General features: G+C 42.5%; 1 protein-coding gene across 1 annotated transcript in view; it reads left to right on the top strand.

Moving 5' to 3' along the window:
* Positions 1–15,579, top strand: part of heatr1 (HEAT repeat containing 1) — a 66,304-nt gene extending 50,725 nt beyond the window's left edge. The window contains exons 36-44 of the mRNA XM_085761315.1: positions 332–482; positions 2,476–2,652; positions 4,826–4,960; positions 8,243–8,347; positions 9,668–9,824; positions 11,598–11,725; positions 14,086–14,244; positions 15,131–15,239; positions 15,371–15,579. Of these exons, the coding sequence (XP_085617441.1) occupies positions 332–482; positions 2,476–2,652; positions 4,826–4,960; positions 8,243–8,347; positions 9,668–9,824; positions 11,598–11,725; positions 14,086–14,244; positions 15,131–15,239; positions 15,371–15,459 (1,210 nt within the window). The 3' untranslated portion in view covers positions 15,460–15,579. The remainder of the gene's footprint in view (positions 1–331; positions 483–2,475; positions 2,653–4,825; positions 4,961–8,242; positions 8,348–9,667; positions 9,825–11,597; positions 11,726–14,085; positions 14,245–15,130; positions 15,240–15,370) is intronic.
* Positions 15,580–19,935: the final 4,356 nt, after the last annotated feature.

Genomic DNA, 19,935 nt, shown 5'->3' on the forward strand with positions numbered 1-19,935 from the left:
ATTTTGAGTTTTTGCAGTGTATTTCTGACTTCTTTGAGTGTGTGCTATAAAATGGCACTTGTATTGCTTTCTTTTTTGTTGTTATGTGTTGCTTTCTCCTATTGTTGTTGATTTATCTTCTGAATGTATGTATATTTCTTGGGGAGGTGCTTTGTATCAGCCCATATCGGGTTTTTTAACCTCTCCCACACTTACTATTCTTATTTCATTTTTTTTTTTTTTGTAATTGTCTTTTATTATGGTGCAAATAAATAAATACAAAATACAATACCGGCACAGCGAGGGGGGCGTGGCCTGTTTGATTGACAGCTGTCCGTCTGCGCTCCTATAGGTTGATGCCGGCCGTGCTGCTCACGCTGACGGACAGGAAGGAGCTGCTGACCAACGAGATCTACCTGCTGAGCGCTGTCACCGCGCTGCAGAGAGTCACCGAGACGCTGCCGCACTTCATGAGCCCCTACCTGCAGGACACCACGCTGCAGGTGAGGCCACGCCCCCTTCAACATGAAAAATGTTAAAGGGATACACCAGCATTTTTTTTTCCGTGTCTTGCCTCACTCCCGAGTCCATGACCAGCAGATAGACACCATCCTTTCCACTGTGCGTGCAGTAACCATGGAGATAGAGCCGTATCGCCCGTAATTAGCTTAGCTCAAACACTGGAAGTATATAGGTAGTGTTAGCCTGCCTCCACCTAAAGTCGCTAATTAGCTTAGCTCAAACACTGGAAGTGTATGGGTAGTGTTAGCCTGCCTCCACCTAAAGTCGCTAATTAGCTTAGCTCAAACGCTGGAAGTGTATGGGTAGTGTTAGCCTGCCTCCACCTAAAGTCGCTAATTAGCTTAGCTCAAACGCTGGAAGTGTATAGGTAGTGTTAGCCTGCCGCCACCTAAAGTCGCTAATTAGCTTAGCTCAAACACTGGAAGTGTATAGGTAGTGTTAGCCTGCCTCCTACCTAAAGTCGCTAATTAGCTTAGCTCAAACACTGGAAGTGTATGGGTAGTGTTAGCCTGCCTCCACCTAAAGTCGCTAATTAGCTTAGCTCAAACACTGGAAGTGTATAGGTAGTGTTAGCCTGCCTCCACCTAAAGTCATCAGAGAAACTCTTCGGCAACTCTAAACGGAAACCGGCGGGCCGATCTTCGTCTCAGAGCTGACAAAACTCTCCGGTAAGGCATCTTGAGCGGTCAAATGCCGCTAACGGGACGAGATCGGTCAAAACGGAGGGTTCAAGCAAAGACGCTTTATTTTGGTTCAAGCTAGCTACATCGAGGGTAGGTTAGCTTCCTGTTTCAAAGTAAAAGCACAAATTCTATCGTCATGGTTTTCTACATGTAAAGGGCAACGGGTGTTTTATTTCGTGAAAGTAACCGGAAGTGCGTTGGTCACAACGGCTAGCTTGAGTAGCGCCGAATTCGTCCCAACAAAATAGTAAACAGCTGGTATTTAGACAAATTAACGACACACTGCTGATCTAAACGGCTACTTTCTCACCTAAACATGTTTGAAATGTGGATAAAGTGATATATTTACAGAGTTTAGAGCTAAAATGAAATCAGCTTCTGACTGCTGATTTCAGCTCATGTAGGAGGCAGGCTAACACTACCCATACACTTCCAGTGTTTGAGCTAAGCTAATTAGCGACTTTAGGTGGAGGCAGGCTAACACTACCTATACACTTCCAGTGTTTGAGCTAAGCTAATTAGTGACTTTAGGTAGGAGGCAAGCTAACACTACCCATACACTTCCAGTGTTTGAGCTAAGCTAATTAGCAACTTTAGGTGGAGGCAGGCTAACACTACCTATACACTTCCAGTGTTTGAGCTAAGCTAATTAGCAACTTTAGGTGGAGGCAGGCTAACACTACCTATACACTTCCAGTGTTTGAGCTAAGCTAATTAGTGACTTTAGGTAGGAGGCAAGCTAACACTACCCATACACTTCCAGTGTTTGAGCTAAGCTAATTAGCAACTTTAGGTGGAGGCAGGCTAACACTACCCATACACTTCCAGTGTTTGAGCTAAGCTAATTAGTGACTTTAGGTAGGAGGCAGGCTAACACTACCTATACACTTCCAGTGTTTGAGCTAAGCTAATTAGCAACTTTAGGTGGAGGCAGGCTAACACTACCTATACACTTCCAGTGTTTGAGCTAAGCTAATTAGTGACTTTAGGTAGGAGGCAAGCTAACACTACCCATACACTTCCAGTGTTTGAGCTAAGCTAATTAGCAACTTTAGGTGGAGGCAGGCTAACACTACCTATACACTTCCAGTGTTTGAGCTAAGCTAATTACGGCGATACGGCTCTATCTCCATGGTTACTGCACGCACAGTTGAAAGGATGGTGTCTATCTGCTGGTCATGGACTCAGGAGTGAGGCAAGACACGAAAAAAAAAATGTTGGTGTATCCCTTTAAAACTATAATAACCTTGGACATCTGGTCTCATTACATCATCACTTCTTGTTCCCACAGGTGTGTCGGCTGACTCAGCAGGTGGAGAGCTCCTCCTCCTCCTCCTCCTCCTCCTCCTCCGCCCAGCTCTCCCTCCGTCTCTCCTCCCTCCGGAGCACCCTGGCCTCCCAGCTGCCCCCCAGGGTCCTGCTGCCCACCCTCAGCAGGTGCTACAGCAGCCTGGTGCTGGACCGACAGGTGAGGCCGCATAGTGCTGTGTTGTCCTGGTACCAACATGTGTTGAACTGTCCCTTTAAATCAGTTTGTTTAAAAGTATCTTTTAAACAAATTGATTTAAAGGGACAGTTCAACATTTAGTCAGATCCTCCTCTCACCATAATCCCTATAGTCATAGCAGTAGGTTCGTTACCTTTAATTGTCGGTGCAAGCTGTTTTTAGAACGGTGGAGCAGAGCCGTGAGCTGCTCAGAGCTACGCTACGGAGGCTCATTATGGGATTTCTTGGTTTCCCTCCATCAAACTCATCAAATACACAATCCAACAACTCCACAACGCTCTGGTGGACAAGTTGTGAGCTGCACATTCACCACGCTATGAGATAATAACACAACGTTACCACACAGAGTTGTTTTAGAGGGAAATTCAGCCGGAACTACATTCCAGACACGGCTGCTGCTGGGCGGAGGGATTTCAGAAGAGAAAGTAGTTCAGAGTATTTGCTTCATGTGTCGTAATGTTACATGATTATACGTTATTATCTCATAGCGTGGTGAATGTGCAGCTCACAACTTGTCCACCAGAGCGTTGTGGAGTTGTTGGATTGTGTATTTGATGAGTTTGATGATGGAGGGAAACGTGGAAATACCGCGCAGCTCACGTCTCTGCCCTGCTGATCTCAAAATAGCTTGCACCGATAATTAAAGGTAATAATGAACCTACTGCTATGACTATAGGGGTTATGGTGATAGGAGAATTTGCCAAAATGTTGAACTATCCCTTTAAAGTTGTGAATATCAGGCCTGGACGAAGTGTGAAATCTGAGTTTCCCGACTTGTCTCGAACGCAGCATCAGAACAGGAACTAGAGTTGCCTCCAGCGCCGGGGCTTGTGGGTAATGTTAGGGCTGTTTTCGACTAAGGATTTTCATAGTCGAATCTGATTCGTCAGATTTTGCCGTAGTCGACTGATCGTCAAACCTTTTTTTTTTTTTTTTTTTTTCAGATAGCAGCAAATTTGCGACTTTTTCCGTTTCAAACAAAAGAGCTAAAACACCCCAAAAATATGGTAGGTGTAAAACAAATACCTTTATTTATTTTCCACACTTTGGATGATTTTTAGTAGCCACTGTGAGCCAGGGTATGCGTTTATGTTACGTTGCCCTGGACAACGCTCCTTTTGCTCGGACTGTGAGTCATCCCTCATCCCTCAACGTGGTGAAGGATAGCGGTGGTCGTGGACACAGAGAAACCGGGTAAAACATGTAGTATCAAAACAAACGGAGGTCAGAAGGACTCGACAATCCGTACATTACGTTAATCAATCCTGTAACACACACAGTGTGTGACCGCGGCACCGGCAGAGAGACAGACAGGCTGCAGAGGGACGAGATTACAGCTGTGACTCCCGACACTGATGGTGCGTTCATGACAACTCGGAAGTCGGAAAAAAAAACAAGTTCCTCTTCTGAAAAACTCTGACATGTCAAACTTTAGGATGTGTTAGGGACTAATTCATCTGTCTAACCATCAGAACTATTAACACATGAAACGGTAAACACAGCTGATCCATCGAAAAAAAAATCACCGCTGGAGTTAATTTATTTTCCATGACTGAAAGCAGGTTCTTGAATGTAACTCGGTCAAAGTCAGATGTATCCTCACAATGTTTTGCTGTTCTGTCAGGTCATGCATGATAAATGCTGACAAAGTTAGACTGTCAGACTTCCTTGATTTTAAACTTTGGCGGCTCTGCCTCTCGTCTTTTTGCCACTCAGTGAGTGTTCTGCAGTGACTTTGACGGTCCTACTGCTCACCTCCGCTCATTTGAAAAAAAAAAAAAAAAACCTCCGCTCATTTAATTGTGCAACTGCAGTGGGTGATTTATTAATACGTAAGACTACCGTTTAAACGCACACATAATTTTGAACTCTTTATTAACAGAAAGTAGGCAGATTTTGTATCAAAATAGTCTTTTTATAACGAAAAAAGACATTCTATGTAACAATTTATGCTCAGCAGCCGTGGGCACCCCCATATAGTCAGAATGGTATGGTCTTGGTTAGATTCGACTACGAGGTTCATAGTCGAATCAGACCCCTCCGAATCGAATCGTCGAATCGTCGACTTTTGGAGGTCAGCCCTAGGTAATGTAGTTGTTTTATCTCTGTGGGACTGACGACCTTTGACCTTCAGGCCCAGCTGGCGGCGCTGATGAGCATCCTGAAGGAACACATCGGCCACATGGAGCGAGAGCAGCTCAGCCTCCACCAATCAGAGCTCACCTCCTTCTTCCTGTCCGCCCTCGCCTTCCGGGCCGACCACGGACAGGTGAGTCCATCCGCCGCCGCTAACGCTAACGCTAACACCACCCAGGCCCGGCCGCTGGCATAAACCCTCTATGTGGTTGTTTAGGGCCACAGTCGTTTGATTGATTGATTGAATAAGAAAAGAATGTTATATCAAAATGTAAAAAAGCAAAAACAAAAGAAAAAGATTATGATATGATCTGATTATGAAAAAGATTTTATTCTGTGGGTAATTTTATTCGGTGGGGGTCCACATGATCAGAAAGGTACCGGGGTTCATCAAGTCATTTAAACATCCTGAGGTCTGCACGTGCAGCTATGAGCTTTATATGTAATGTGAAGTCAATATTCAGCTTCTTTTATCTCACATTTGAGACATTTGGTGAAAATAGAACGGCAGAATGACAACATTTGTGCTCAAAAAGCAATCTTACAAAATGTCATTTTAGACTTGTTTTCTACACTTATCTATTACTGTATTCATATCCTATTCCTATCCTATTTTATTTTATTTATTTATTTATTTTAAACAACCATAACAACAACAATTGAAACAAACAAACAAAAAAAAACTATGTACTGGTAGGGAGTGATCTTTCTCATACATCATAGCTACTGGTTTGTGAAAATAAAATCCGGCCTATGAGGCGTGACATATTTGACCCAGTTATCCCAGTATGATGTAAATTTCTCCAATTTGTGATTAACAAAAGCTGTTATCTTTTCCATTTTATAAATGTCCATTGTGATATCCATCCATATATTTATGGTTGGGCTCTCCGTTGATAACCATTTTCTGGTAATACTCTTTTTACAGGCCACCAGCAAAATATTTACTAAGTGTTTATCTCTTTTCGGCCATTCCTGAGGTATGTGTCCAAAAAACATAGTCTTACTCTCAAGGGGTATTTCACATTTGAAGATATCCTGTAGGGCGTTGTGTATTTCTCTCCAGTCGTCCCTCAAGACAGAGCAGTCCCAAAAAATATGGTAGTGGTTTGCACTTTGATTTCTCATATCCTATTTCAAGCACCAAAACAGTTCATTCTCATGACTGAAGGAGTGTTTTCACAAGGGATTTGAAATGTTTCAAAAAGCAGACCTCAAATTTCCAGCATTTGTCCTAAATTATTTCTTTCTACAGTGTTCTAGGACAAACTGGCCTCAGTGTGCTTACAGCGGAGGTTCTAATATTTAGACATAAAACACTGGAGTATTGTTACATCTGCAAGTATCTTAATAAGATCAATTTAAAGCAGGAGTAAGCGATCCGGTGGTTTTGGCTAATGCTGCGTTCCAGGCCGGCTTTTGAAACCGTAAATTACAGCTTCAAGTCAGGACTTACGACTTTGTAGCGTTCCAGACAACCCACTCGTGTTTCTCCGACCTGTTTTACCTGTGAAAGTCACTATAACGGCCACTCGTAACTTCTGACCCGTGAACTCGTACCAGATCGAACTGGTACGAGTTCACAGGTCGGAAAAACACCAGTTACGAGTTGCCCAGAGCGATAGATAAAACAGAGTGGCGACAGCCTTTGATGTCGCCGCCAGCGCGGTCACGTGGTTCATGTAGCTCCCAATAGTTCCAAACGAGGCTGCCGCTGTCATGTTCTGCTATGGGACAGACAGCACTGAGCTTGCTTTTGGACGGTAAATATTAAAAAATAAACCGTACAAAGGTATATTTACAACTGTTACTGAATTACTGTATGTACATCAATGTCAGTTTTCAAACAAAAGGCAAAATCTTCTTGCTTCAAGGTTTTATTTGTCACTCTAAAGTGAAGATTAGCCTGCCCTACAGTAAAAATGGCATAAGAAGAGGAGTAAAGCAATATATTAAGCGGGAATATATATATTTAAGCATAAAAGATGTTCAATCAAACCCACACAGTTTGAAACAACGTTCAAAACACACACACAGCCAGTATCACCTAAATATAAAGCCCGCTAGCTTAATGCTAACGTATAATGCAAAACCTCATAGACGGGCTAACAGAAATTAGCATCGATATCGCCATTTTGCGGCAACCGAGCCACAGCAGTAAAGCTGCCAAAACCTGGCTTTAGCGCTGTCAACACGTCACAGTTTTAACATTTTGTTCATGCAAGAAAGTCACCGTTTAATCCGGAGTCTGTGGTCAGTTCATAACGTTTGTTAGGAACTTGCACCGATGTTTGTTCTGGGAGAAGTGCAGAGTCTGTGTGAGCCCCGACCGGGGACCAGGGCAGCGGCTGTCACAGCAGCAGCAGCCGCTCTACTGAGCTGATCTGCCGGGGCCGACCGTCCGTCCTCCCGTCGGAGAAAACGAGCCAAGTAACGTATCCGTATGCTTTTAGAGGTTTACCGCTGGCTTGTTAAATTATTTTGAAGAGATTAATGTTGGTCTCATTGATGAAATTTAACAACTGTGGCAGTGGCATTAGTTTGTTTGAATGAAAAGTGAGCAGGGCTGCTTCTGGGCTACGGACTGAAATCACCACAGTTACGTAAATAAATAAATGTTTTTTCAATGAACCGATCAGTCTAATAATTTTTATTTTGTTAAGTCAACATGGTTACTGTACTTGGGAAAGATTATTACCACTTTATAACTTAAAATTGGTCGGTATTTCGTCAACGTAGCTCAGTAGTTTCTTGCTGTGCAGCCATAGAAACAGACGTGGTCCAGCGCCGCGGGAGGAATGTTTGGAACTATTGAGGGCTCCATAACCCGGAAGTCGGCCCGCCATTTTTTACAACGGAGTCCTATGGGAGTGTCGCCACTCTGTTATATCTATCGCTCTGGAGTTGCCTTGAACGCACCATAACTTCCTGTCAGCCGATGGAGTTAGCTGTCCCCACCCTCGTCCCTACGTCACCACATTCAGGCGCATCCCTTGGCTGCACACACAGAGAGGACTGCCCCTTTATGCCGTTCTCTCTCCTCATTGGATAAAGGTTGTAGGATACAAGGAAAGTTTTCTCCTGGGCTCAGAGCAGAGCAGAGTGACTGACAGACCCGTGTTTCAGACCAAACACTCTATAGAAGTGATTGTTGTCGGAAGATACAACTATTTAAGACTTATATTAACACAAAAATATCGCTTACTTCTGCTTTAAGAAAATATGTAAAAGTGGAGAAAATGTCCTCAAACCTCAGAGGGCATAAACACGTCTGTATTCAGTTTTAACCAGTGATTTGGTGTTTGTGCTTAGAGTGCAGGGCCACAAACAAAAACCTTGTGTAGGGGGCCACCAACATCCTAACACTAACGCTAACGCCGCCGCTCTGACTCCTCCCCCTTCCTCTCCTCCTCAGGCCGACCTGGAGAAGACGTGGCAGATCGAAGGCGCCGTCATCGACTGTCTCATCGCCATGGTGATGAAACTGTCCGAGGTCACGTTCAGGCCGCTCTTCTTCAAGGTAAGGTCACCGCCGCCGTGTGTTTTCATTTCTTTTACTGAGCAACTGAAGAAACAAACTGTCAGAGAGGATAAATACATGAATACAGGTGAAATATTAAGTGCAATATAAAAGTGCAAAAACTAAACATTAGGGGATTTGTAGAGGAAAACGAAACAAAACACCAGATAGTAACACATACGGTGAAAATACATGAAACCAGACTTTAACATTCAACATGAAACAGAGCAGAGACATAATGGGAGAGGGAATAATAACAGAGGAGTTATACATTAAAATAACAAAAAGACCTGCAAAGTTCAGGCTTCATTTTTTCGGCATATTTGTTTTCTAATAATACATTTCATTTGTAGTGCACTTTATATTTAAGCAATCTCAAAGTGCTACAGTGCAAACTTAACTTTAAGTTTTTTTTTCTGTCTCTTAAAAAGCTAGAAGTCCTTAAGAAAACCAGAGAAGGAAGGTTTAGAGTTCCTCCATTTTGCACAGTGTATCTGATGTTTACCCATAATAGTGTCTGAAAACAGATAACGGTACATGGTCCATATAAAAACTAATATTATATAATTCAAAATCATGAATTTTAAAGGGCCAACGAGGAGTTTTGTAAAAGCGAAGTGTTTCCACACTACATTTATGAGCCTCCGCACCGTGAAATTCTTTGACCGGCGCAAGACAGACTCATGTTTTCATTCATCAAGAATTAAAGTCAGAGGTTGGAAGACGATCACATACCGTCGTAGTTCCCACCATAAACGGAGATTCATACGGCGGCGTTATTCTCATGACTCGCCACGAAACCGAAAGTAAAGAAACGCTGGTCGGCTCGCCCAGCATTTCCACCACCACTAATAATAACAAAATAACCATAGAGACAAAACCATAGATTTATCTAAAATGGACCATTAACAAGTGGTAACGGAGATTCATCCACATTAATATCAGACTTTTTATAACTGAATAGAAACTCCTCGTTGTCCCTTTAAGAGAAATCTTTTTTTTACAGGGCATTAAAAAAACCAGGTGCTCAAAACCAAATCTTTTTTTGAGAAGTTCTGCCACAGAATAAATGTTGTTTATGATTTTCAAGTCTGTTTTGGTCCAATAGGCCGTTTGATAAATCCAGAGGAGCTGTGTTTGGTCTAATGGACTTGAAGCAGTAAAACTAGATTCCTCTGTTATGATCATGAAACAGTTTGGTTTTTAGGAAACTAGTGAATGTGGTGGTGCTGCAGTGGAATCAGGTCCATAATGAGTGGTATTCTCTCTGAGAGCAGCGTATCTTCATCATCTTCCTCTTCCTCTTCCTCCGTGCTGCAGCTGCTGGACTGGAGCAGGACCGGTGGAGACCAGCGGCTGCTCACCTTCTTCCGTCTGTGTGACGCCGTCGCTCACAGACTCAAAGGACTCTTCGTCCTGTTCGCTGGAAACCTGGTGAAGCCGTTCACAGAGCTGCTGCAGAGGAGAGAGAGTACAGGTAGGCTGCACCTTCATCACCTTCATCATCATCATCACCATCACCATCATCATCATCATCATCATCATCATCATCTTCATCATCATCATCATCATTCAGTTCAGTTCTAGTGTCACTTCCATGAAAACCTCCTCCTACATGGGAGCGAGAAGCCGTTCTCTCTAGTTGCGTTTCCATCCACCTTTTTTTATTCGCATTTTCAAAAATTGCGAATAAATACTTGAATGAAAACACCAGAAATTAGAAAAAAGGCAGTAAATGCGCATAAAAGTTTATACGCTTTGGCGGGGTGGATTTGTCAGCGTATCGATTAAAGGAAATGTGAGTTTTTGTGATGGAAACAGATGATGTGAATTGAGGCAGAGTTTGTGGGTGAAGCTGCTGGACTTCACCCAGCGACGCCCCGGTGTCCCAGCTCTCCTCTCTGCACCGCAACACAAACGCTCCGTAACCCGTAATCTGTTGTTTATGACGGTTAAGACTACACAAACACGCCGTAACATCGTATATGTTATGTAACGTTATCCACCGCTCCATTTATTGATTTTTCACCGGCTTCGTTGTCAACAGATGCACATGGAGGAGAGGAGGTAACCAGAACAGACTGTCACAGTTCTACTGTCTTTCTGTGGAAATATCTCATGTTACAACATGAAAACCTGAAGTGCGGCCTATATATGTATTTTATTTTAAAATGTAGCTGGTGCGGATTATACAGGTGCGTCTATAGTCCGGAAAGTACGTAAATTGTCCATGATGTTGAGTGTCAGCTGAGTGTCAGCTGTTGTCATGGATACATTCACACTCTCTTATGACGTAATCTCACGGCGCACCACTCCTCCTCTCCCAATAATCACAAAACACTAATGAATGGAAACGGTCATAAATTTGCATTTGCTTTTTGCGCATTTTCACAAAATCCGCTTTTAAATTCGATACGACTTGGATGGAAACCCAGCTAGTGAGGTGGTGTTTACATGTAAGAAGCAGACGCATTGGAGACGAGACAGTAACTCTACAAAAGAAAATTAATAAAAATAGATCAAATACATAGAAATTAAAGTGCACCAGTATTGAGGACCACATTGAGAAAAAAACATTGTTCACAGACTTTGAGAAAAAAGTCATAATATTAGAAGCTGTTGTTGTAGAGTAAAGTTGTTAAATGAGGCCGTGCAGCGTTTGGTGAAGTTTGAGCTTTTGGCTCAACAGCTCCACGTTGTCACATCGTCACCACATTCTTTCATGTTTACTCATATCTTGTGCTGTTGTACATGAAATTGTGTATAAACTAATATTATAAGGTGGAGGCTTTAAATAAACCCACCATCCACTGTTTAATTATTACCGTATTACTATAACCAGACCAGACTGTCACAGTTCTCTACTGTCTGTCTGTGGAAATATCTCCTGTTACAACATGAAAACCTGAGGCTTATGTTCAAGTGCAGCCTATATATGTATTGTCTTTGAACATTTAGCTGGTGCAGCTGATACTCAGGTGCTCTGTAGTCCAGAAAGTACGGTACCTATCATGTTTTATGTGTGTTCTTTTAAATTGTGCAAAAAAATAAAGAACTAGAAGTATAAAAATAGTCGTCAGTATCAGGACTTTGAAAAGAAAACAGAAGCAGAACAGCAGCGTGTCCACCTACTGCTACAGTTACCACTGTCATATTATGAAGCTGGGGAAAGTGCACATGTGTGTTGTTAACCATCATCATGGTCATGGTTGTCATGGTGATCTCCTCTCCTCTCCTCTGCTCTCCCCAGACGAGTCCAGCTGGTCTCTGATGCTCCAGCTGGTTCTGGACTGTCTGCAGAAGATCTTCCTCTACGACACGCAGCACTTCCTGAGCACGGAGCGAGCCCACGCCCTGCTCAGCCCATTGGTCGACCAGGTAGGAGGGGGCGGGGCTACTGAGGGGGCGGGGCCAGGGGCCATAGACCAGAGCGGCTTTTTTTATGCAAATGAGAATGACTGATGCATCCTGGGTAATTTAGGGGCAGCATTGTAAAGTTCAGCCTAACTGTCTTGACAAACTAAGTAACAAAAAGTTGTCTATTAACAGGCTGTTTCCAGACAACACTGAGCCAAAACCTCCCGGTGATTCCACCAAATACGTGTAGATGTCTGGGTCAGACATTTCTGGCCACTGTGTGGAGTCATTGATCACTGTGGGAGGCTAAAGGAGCATACCGCTAGATAGATAGATAGATAGATAGATAGATAGATAGATAGATAGATAGATAGATAGATAGATAGATAGATAGATAGATAGATAGATAGATAGATAGATAGATAGATAGATAGACTTTATTATTAGACTCAAGGTCCATTAAAAAAACAAACACACATACAAATTTAAAAGAGACAGTCATACCAGTGTTTCCACAAGGCTGACTGGTGTCTCACAGCACTGAGTCCAGGATTGATCAACAGCATTAATACAATATTTTGTGTGTCATTCAGTCGACAGATGAATTTATGCATCAATTTCCGCAACAGAGCATGAAAAGTATTTACACGCACTTGACAGAATAACTCACTGGCACTGCACCACCTGGGTTTTCCCATCAAAATTCGTAGGCAGTCGTTGTAGGCAACCTGAAGTTTGTGAATGCTTGCCTTTTTGAACGTAACCCACAAGGGGGCAGTATAAAGGGGGGTACAGTAAGCTCTGAAGAGACTCATTTTAACACAGGGATGCAAACAGCGCGCCGAAAAGCGAAACTCGCTTTTTTCATGACCAATTAGGTGACTTGTGTGAATCGTTCAGATCCGAAGAGTTTTTGTTTTTGGGAGAGGGGGGGTCTCAGCGTCTCAGCTGGGGTCAGTGAAATGTTTTTCTAACAGGCTGACAGTGACAATCACGTGAAACTGAGGCGAACTCATTCATGGTCTCTGATTACACTGATAACAGCCGACCTCCAATGTAGACGCACGACATGCACGCTCATTAAAGCGGCGCGTATCCGCGTGCAGTCGGTGCGACGGCGACGCCGTTTTCCCCCCCTACATGTCCATGGAGCTGTGCGCCGCGGACACGCACGGTTCCCTACGTTGCTGTGTCAGGCAGATGTTTCCACGGAGCTCTGCCCCGTTTCAGAGGTGAAGGAAGCCCTGAGTGGAAAGACGTCGCCTCAGATGTAGAATGTGTTCAATTAAAGTGAAACTAACACATTATATCGGCCTATATGTCCATTACACACTGAATGAAACATCCCATGTCTTTATTTATTCAGTTTATTTTAATAGTAATAATTATGACTAACATTCAGTGAAGACCTAAAATTCAGTATCTCCAAAATGGAAATATTGCTAAGGAATTTTTAAAAAAAAGCATTTTTAATCTAGAAATGTTGGCCTTCTGAAAACTATGTCCATCTATATGCACTCAATACTTGGTTGGGGTTGAACTACTGGAAATTGACTTTTCCATGATATTGTAATGTAATCATTTGTTAATGGTGAGCCACCCCCCCCCCCCCCACGCCAGACAATTCCTCTCTTTTTTGGTCCTGACCCGTTTGCATCCCTGTGACATCATTAGAACACCAGAAAAATTTACGTTTCAGCACATTGGCTTGTGCATATAAAATACGCCGTTGCCTGTACATATCCTCATCGTGATGATGTGTCCCAAATACTTAGCAGTGTGACAAAAAGGTAACACATTCCCTGACAAATGAAATAATGGGAACACCAGTTCCTTATCAGCTTTAGTTGACAGATCATAACAGAGCTCTTTTTGGCATTAGTCTATAACTAACATTAAATTCTAGCCCATATTCTGAACATATGTTGAGCAGCTCCTGAAACCCAGCAGCACTAGAGGGAGAAATGATGCCAGATCATCCGCATACATAAGATGATTAACAACGGTATTTCCTATCACGCATCCTGTTTTACATCTTCTCAACTGGTCTGATAGATCATCCATATAAACATTAGAGGTGGGTAGATTCATTCATTGTCATTTTTCAAGATTAAGCGTGAACGGTGGGTTTCAAAGAGGCTGTCAGAATAATTATGAGACATAGACATAGTGCTACAAAAGAAACACAAAATAAAACATTCAGATTGATTGTTAGTTAGTCTACACTCCATCAAAACACAAAAAGCCACTGAGTGCAATTTAAAAATGCCGGGTGCTGCCCCTAAATTACCCAGGAAGAGGTAAAGGTGTGTTACTGTGTGTTAATGTGTGTTACTGTGTGTGTTAATGTGTGTGTTAATGTGTGTTAATGTGTGTGTTAGGTGGAGAACGTGGTGGGGGGGCAGCAGCTGTACCGGACCAGAGTCTCCCAGCACCTGGTGCCCTGTCTGGGGCAGTTCTCTGTTGCCGTGGGCGACGACGCCGCCTGGAAAAACCTCAACTACCAGATCCTACTGAAGAGCAGACACACACAGGCCGAGGTGAGACACACACACACACACACACACACACACAGACACACACACACACCTGAACTGGAATCAGTTTTCTGGGACAAATATCTTCATAATGGAAACCAGGGCCTGTAGTTAACTTTTTTGGCCACCAGCCACATGGTTTTTTACCAGCCAAAATTTTTGGTGCCTAAAATAAAGCTGAACGACTCAGAAAATACATAAGAATGGTTCTTGAACATATTTATAAACCGTCTTTGCTTTGGTTCAACTACTTGAAGGATCAGACAACTGTTGTTCTCATTCATTCACTTCCAGCCTGTTTCCACACGTACTGCTGCAAAAATGACACATTGTTTCATTTTTCAGCTCATACATTTCACGTTTTTTTTCCGTGATAGTCCAAACTATCACGGATATATTATGGTCTGTATGCCGCACCACTGTCAGAGCGTCACGTTTCCATGACAACTGACGGGAGAAAGACACGTGGCCCGTCATGTTTATGAGCTCAGACTGTGGTGTGACACCGGGCAGCAGTTAGAGCGGCTCGAGGTCCGGACGGCGAGCTGGACTGCAGCCGCTCCGAGACCACGGGCCCGGTGTTCCAGACTCTAAAAGTTCCTATGGCTCCTTTCTAAACCCACCTACAGAGCAAAGAGATCTGCTGCTGCTGCTAGGGGGCAGAGAGATTTATAGGCTAAAAAGTTACTGCATTTGGCGTGTTGACGGTGCCAATTTCATGCCCTGATGGAAACACAGTGACTGTTTATGATAATATGTGTTTCCTCCTCTTCCTCCCTCTTCTTCCTCCTCTTCTTCCTCCTCCTCCTCCTCCTCTTCCTCCTCCTCTTCTCTCCTCCTCCTCCCCCCCCCCCCCCCCCCCCCCCCCCCTCCTTCTCCTCCTCCTCAGGTGCGGTTCTCCTCCCTGCTCCTCCTGATGGAGTTGGCCTCCAGGCTGAAGGAGAACTACATGGTTCTGCTGCCGGAGACGATTCCCTTCCTGGCCGAGCTGATGGAGGGTGAGACACACACACACACACACACACACACACACACACACACACACACACACACACACACACACACACACACACACACACACACACACTCTCTCTGTGCTGCAGCTTCATCTCTGTGTGTGTGTCTGCAGATGAGTGTGAGGAGGTGGAGCAGCAGGTGCAGAAGGTCGTTCAGGAGATGGAGAACATCCTGGGAGAGCCGCTGCAGAGCTACTTCTAACACACACACACACACACACACACACACACACACACACACACACACACCTTCATCTTTATCATCTTCATCAGTGTTTCTTGTTTTTACTGATGTGACACAAATAAAAACGTTTTTTGTTTCCATCTGGTCTCTTTTATTGGTCTACAACGCGTTCTGTATGAACCCTGATGACATCATCATGACATCACGTCCAGGTGTCGGTCCTTATCCGCAAGTTTCCGAACGTCATATTTTCGGTGGAATTGTACGTTTTTGTTTCCATGGTTTCAGTCGTTGTCATAGTTACGGTGAACGCATCATGGATCTATTAACACAGATGTCAGTCTGTGTGATGATATCCACTGTTAAAAGCTGCTGTGATGATCCAGATGCGTTTTTACAGATTTACATTGAAAAAAAGAAAAGAAAAATCCATTAATTTACAGTGACTACCGAAACCATGGAAACGTAAACATAAAATTCCACCGGAAGAGCAAAACCGGCAAAACCGGCTACGTTTTAGACGTTGGGGAGGGAAAAGGTGGATTATGATAATGAGCAGCTGTGAGGATCAGATCAGGGGAACTGGTTCAGAGTCTCTGTTCTGCTTCGGGGCTTCGGGGCTTTTAACCTGAAACTTCAACAAATGAAATTGACGTTAAAGTGAATTTGATTGTTTAAACTTTGAGACGAACAATTAAATTCTGAACAAACATAAAAAACAGGATGAAAAGCCCCGAGGTCGACGACAAACAGCTCCACCTTTAATCTACCTGTGTGCTTTCTCCTGTCTAAGTAAAACTGGCTCTTCACATCCCCAACGACCAGGAACGTCAGATAAAGATCAGAATTTTTTTTTTCTTTACTTGATTATTATGTTTACTATTAATGTTACCACTATTGTCATTTTTACTTATTAATTAATTTATTTATTTATTATCACTATATACTTTATCATTTATTTGTATTTCATTTACTTATTTTTTCTCTCATTCAAAAATGTTATTCATTTATCCTCTGTTACTATTATTTTTATTTTTTGTTTGTTTGTTTGTTCATTTTGTTTTGTGGTTATTTGCTGTCACAACTGTTATTTATTCATTTATTTTTTATATTATTATTATTATTATTATTATTATTATTATTTATTCTTCCAATACTGTTGTGACCGAGGTTTTCTTTTGTGACCAATTTTCCTTTTCATTATTATTATGATTACCATTTATACAAATATAACTTACCTACGCACGCACATGCACACACACACACACACACACACACACACACCTTCCTTATTTCACATGAGAACAAAAAGAAAGAAGAAAAAATATATATATATTTTAGGAATTTTACCACTTTTTGGGGGGAGAGAAATTGCAGGCTACCACTTTTTTCCAGAGATTTCTCTACAATATTTCCAAAACTTCACACCATCGGCCCTAATTTGAAGGTATATTGACTAAAAAGATAACGTTCTTCAGTCTCAGATCAAATATTTGTGTATTTCTTTCTGGTGTTTGCGTTACAGTTTTGTCCAACGAGGGGCCGTGGTCTAATTAGTGTTAGTTCAGGGTCCCTGATGTAAAACAGTCTGAGAAACCACCACCGGTCTAAAACTCCACCCAGACCGGAGCAGTCGAGCCCAGATGTTGTTGTCAAGGTCGTGAAGAACTGATCACTGATCAGTGTCAAACATGACAAAAGTTCAGAGTTTCATTTATTTATTAGTTTATTTCATAGGGACAGTGCACCACTAATCAACATTGTTAACCCTCTATGGTACGCTGCATTATGACGCCAGTGGGGAAAAAATGTTTGGAGTGTTTTTATGTCTCAAAATAGACTAAATAAACATAATCTAAAGACATTTAAAAAAAAATATTTATTTTTGGAAGTTTTTGGGATTTGTTGACTGTAGGCAACATTGTACCATTACGGTTCATCATCTACTGTATTAGAAACAGCGACCAGTCTCTGTAGACTTTCACCTTCACTGGCCTCATCCTCATCCTCATCATCATCATAATAGCCTGATGTTTACTTTACTGCATCCAAAATCACATTTATTAAGGATAAAAAACTAAATTATGATGAATTATATGTTTTTGAACATTATATTTACACCTAAACACACACTACCATAGTCTCATAATGCAATATTGATTCCATAATGGTCCACTGTCGCCTCAAGGCAACACTGCAATTTTCTATAATGGTACGTTGTTGCTTTGGGGCAACAGGTGCATTTTAACAAGTTTCCATTATTTAATAAGTAAATAAATTGCATGGAACTATTAAAAATTAAACTTTACTAATCTATTAGTGTAAATATATTTTTTTCCAGATGAAAAAGGGCCAGGAAGTTACTGTATGTTTTCAGACCGTTTTAGTGGAGCAAAATGGCAAACCTGTTTCCTTTGAAAAAGTCTGTAAAAAAGGGTTTCAGTGGCTTTTTGAAAGTCATGTGATAAATTAAAGCATTGTTATTGGTTCTCTAAGGTCTCCTCTCTTTTTTAAAGTATTACAGCATTAAATGGGATGAATTGTGGAGATGTGAGAGGACAGAAAGTGGTATGTTGCTGCCTGAGGGCAACATGGTACCATAGAGGGATAAAAGAAAAACTGTAAGTGGGCCAGAGTTAGCCAACAAGGCTAGTTTTCCTCCGTTGTCCCTGGCCAGATGTTAAAGGCAACCTAAAAGACAAAAAAAAGGGGCAACAATTAAGTACTTTCAAAACACAACTTACATAACAATCTAGTAATCTATCTAGTAGTAAAAGCTCATAATAACAAATAAAACAAGTAAGAAGTCTGACATACATCATAACAAAAGCTCATGGCTGCAGACATAACATGCAGACAGGGAGAAGAAGAGCGAGAGAAAGCAAGAGAAGAAAGCACAGCTAGAAACACATGCAACTAGCACACAGAGCTAAGACATTAGCACACACAATATCAGACATTACAAGGCAGGACATGAAACGGCATTAGGCAAGAAAACCAAAGCTAACAAACAAGCAAACAAACAGAAAAACAAAAACAGGACATATGATTACAAGCATTGAAAAACAGCACAAATAGCCTAATGATTGATTAGTGATTTATACTTAAACTTAAAACTTAAAAGACCTTTATTGTCCTTGCGGAAATTTGTGCTGCACAGCAGCTCAACAATCATCACAATCCCACTCAACACATATCATACTTAGACAAATCATACATTAAAAAAGAAGCATCATACGTATAAATAAAAGTAAAAGTCAAGGTGTGTGCAAGAGTCCAGGGATCCCGTAATGTGTGGGTGTGAAAGTGTGTGCATGATTAAGATATGGGGGGAGGGGGGTCAGCGCGAGTTGTTTAGTAGAGCCGTGGAGTGAGGGACAAAGGAAAACTTATATTTGTTTTTCCTGCAGCGTGGAACCCTGAAGCGTCTCCCAGAGGGCAGGAGCTGGTACTCCTCGTGTAGCACGTGTGCAGGGTCCAGTGTGATTTTCCTGGCCAGCCTCAGGGAGTGCTCAGTCCAACTGTGGAGAAAGCCACTCTCCACAGATACGCCTGCCAGCTTGGAGCAGATTCTCAGGAGTCTCTGTATCCTGCCCTTTAGCTGGACAGACAGACCACAGAACCAGACCGGACAGACTGCAGCAGGACAGATTGAATTGTGGAGCAGAAGAACAGATGTAGAATGTCTCTACTAACTCCAAAAGATCTGAGTCTCCTCAGAAAGTGGATTCTTTGTTGTACCTTGTTGCAGATGTAGTTGACATGGTCTGACCAGGAGAGAGCGCTGTCCACATAAACTCCCAGGTATTTGAATGATTGAGACTGTTTGATGGGTTTGTTGTGAATAGTTATTGGGATTAGAGCAGAGTTACTGTTTCCAAAGATGATTTCTTCAGTTTTACGATTAGTGATTACATGATTGATTATTGATTAACCACTGCTTTAAAGCAGAAGTCAGTGATATATTTGTGTTAATCTAAGTCTTAAATAGTTGTATCTTCCGACAGCAATCACTTCTATAGAGTGTTTGGTCTGAAACACGGGTCTGTCAGTCACTCTGCTCTGCTCTGAGCCCAGGAGAAAACTTTCCTTGTATCCTACAACCTTTATCCAATGAGGAGAGAGAACGGCATAAAGGGGCAGTCCTCTCTGTGTGTGCAGCCAAGGGATGCGCCTGAATGTGGTGACGTAGGGACGAGGACCAATAGATCCATGACGAGGGCGGGGGCTGCTAACTCCATCGGCTGACAAGACGTTATGGTGCGTTCAAGGCAACTCGTAACTCCTGTTTTTCCGACCTGTGAAGTCGTACCAGTTCGATCTGGTACGAGTTCACGGGTCAGAAGTTACAAGTGGCCGTTATAGTGACTTTCACAGGTAAAACAGGTCGGAGAAACACGAGTGGGTTGCCTGGAACGCTACAAAGTCGTAAGTCGTGACTTGAAGCTGTAATTTACGGTTTCAAAAGCCTGCCTCGAACGCAGCATTAGCCAA

Source organism: Trachurus japonicus, chromosome 19 (genome assembly GCF_045865225.1).
Source record: "Trachurus japonicus isolate A0001 chromosome 19, Traja_1.0".
NCBI classification, from domain to species: Eukaryota; Metazoa; Chordata; class Actinopteri; order Carangiformes; family Carangidae; genus Trachurus; species Trachurus japonicus.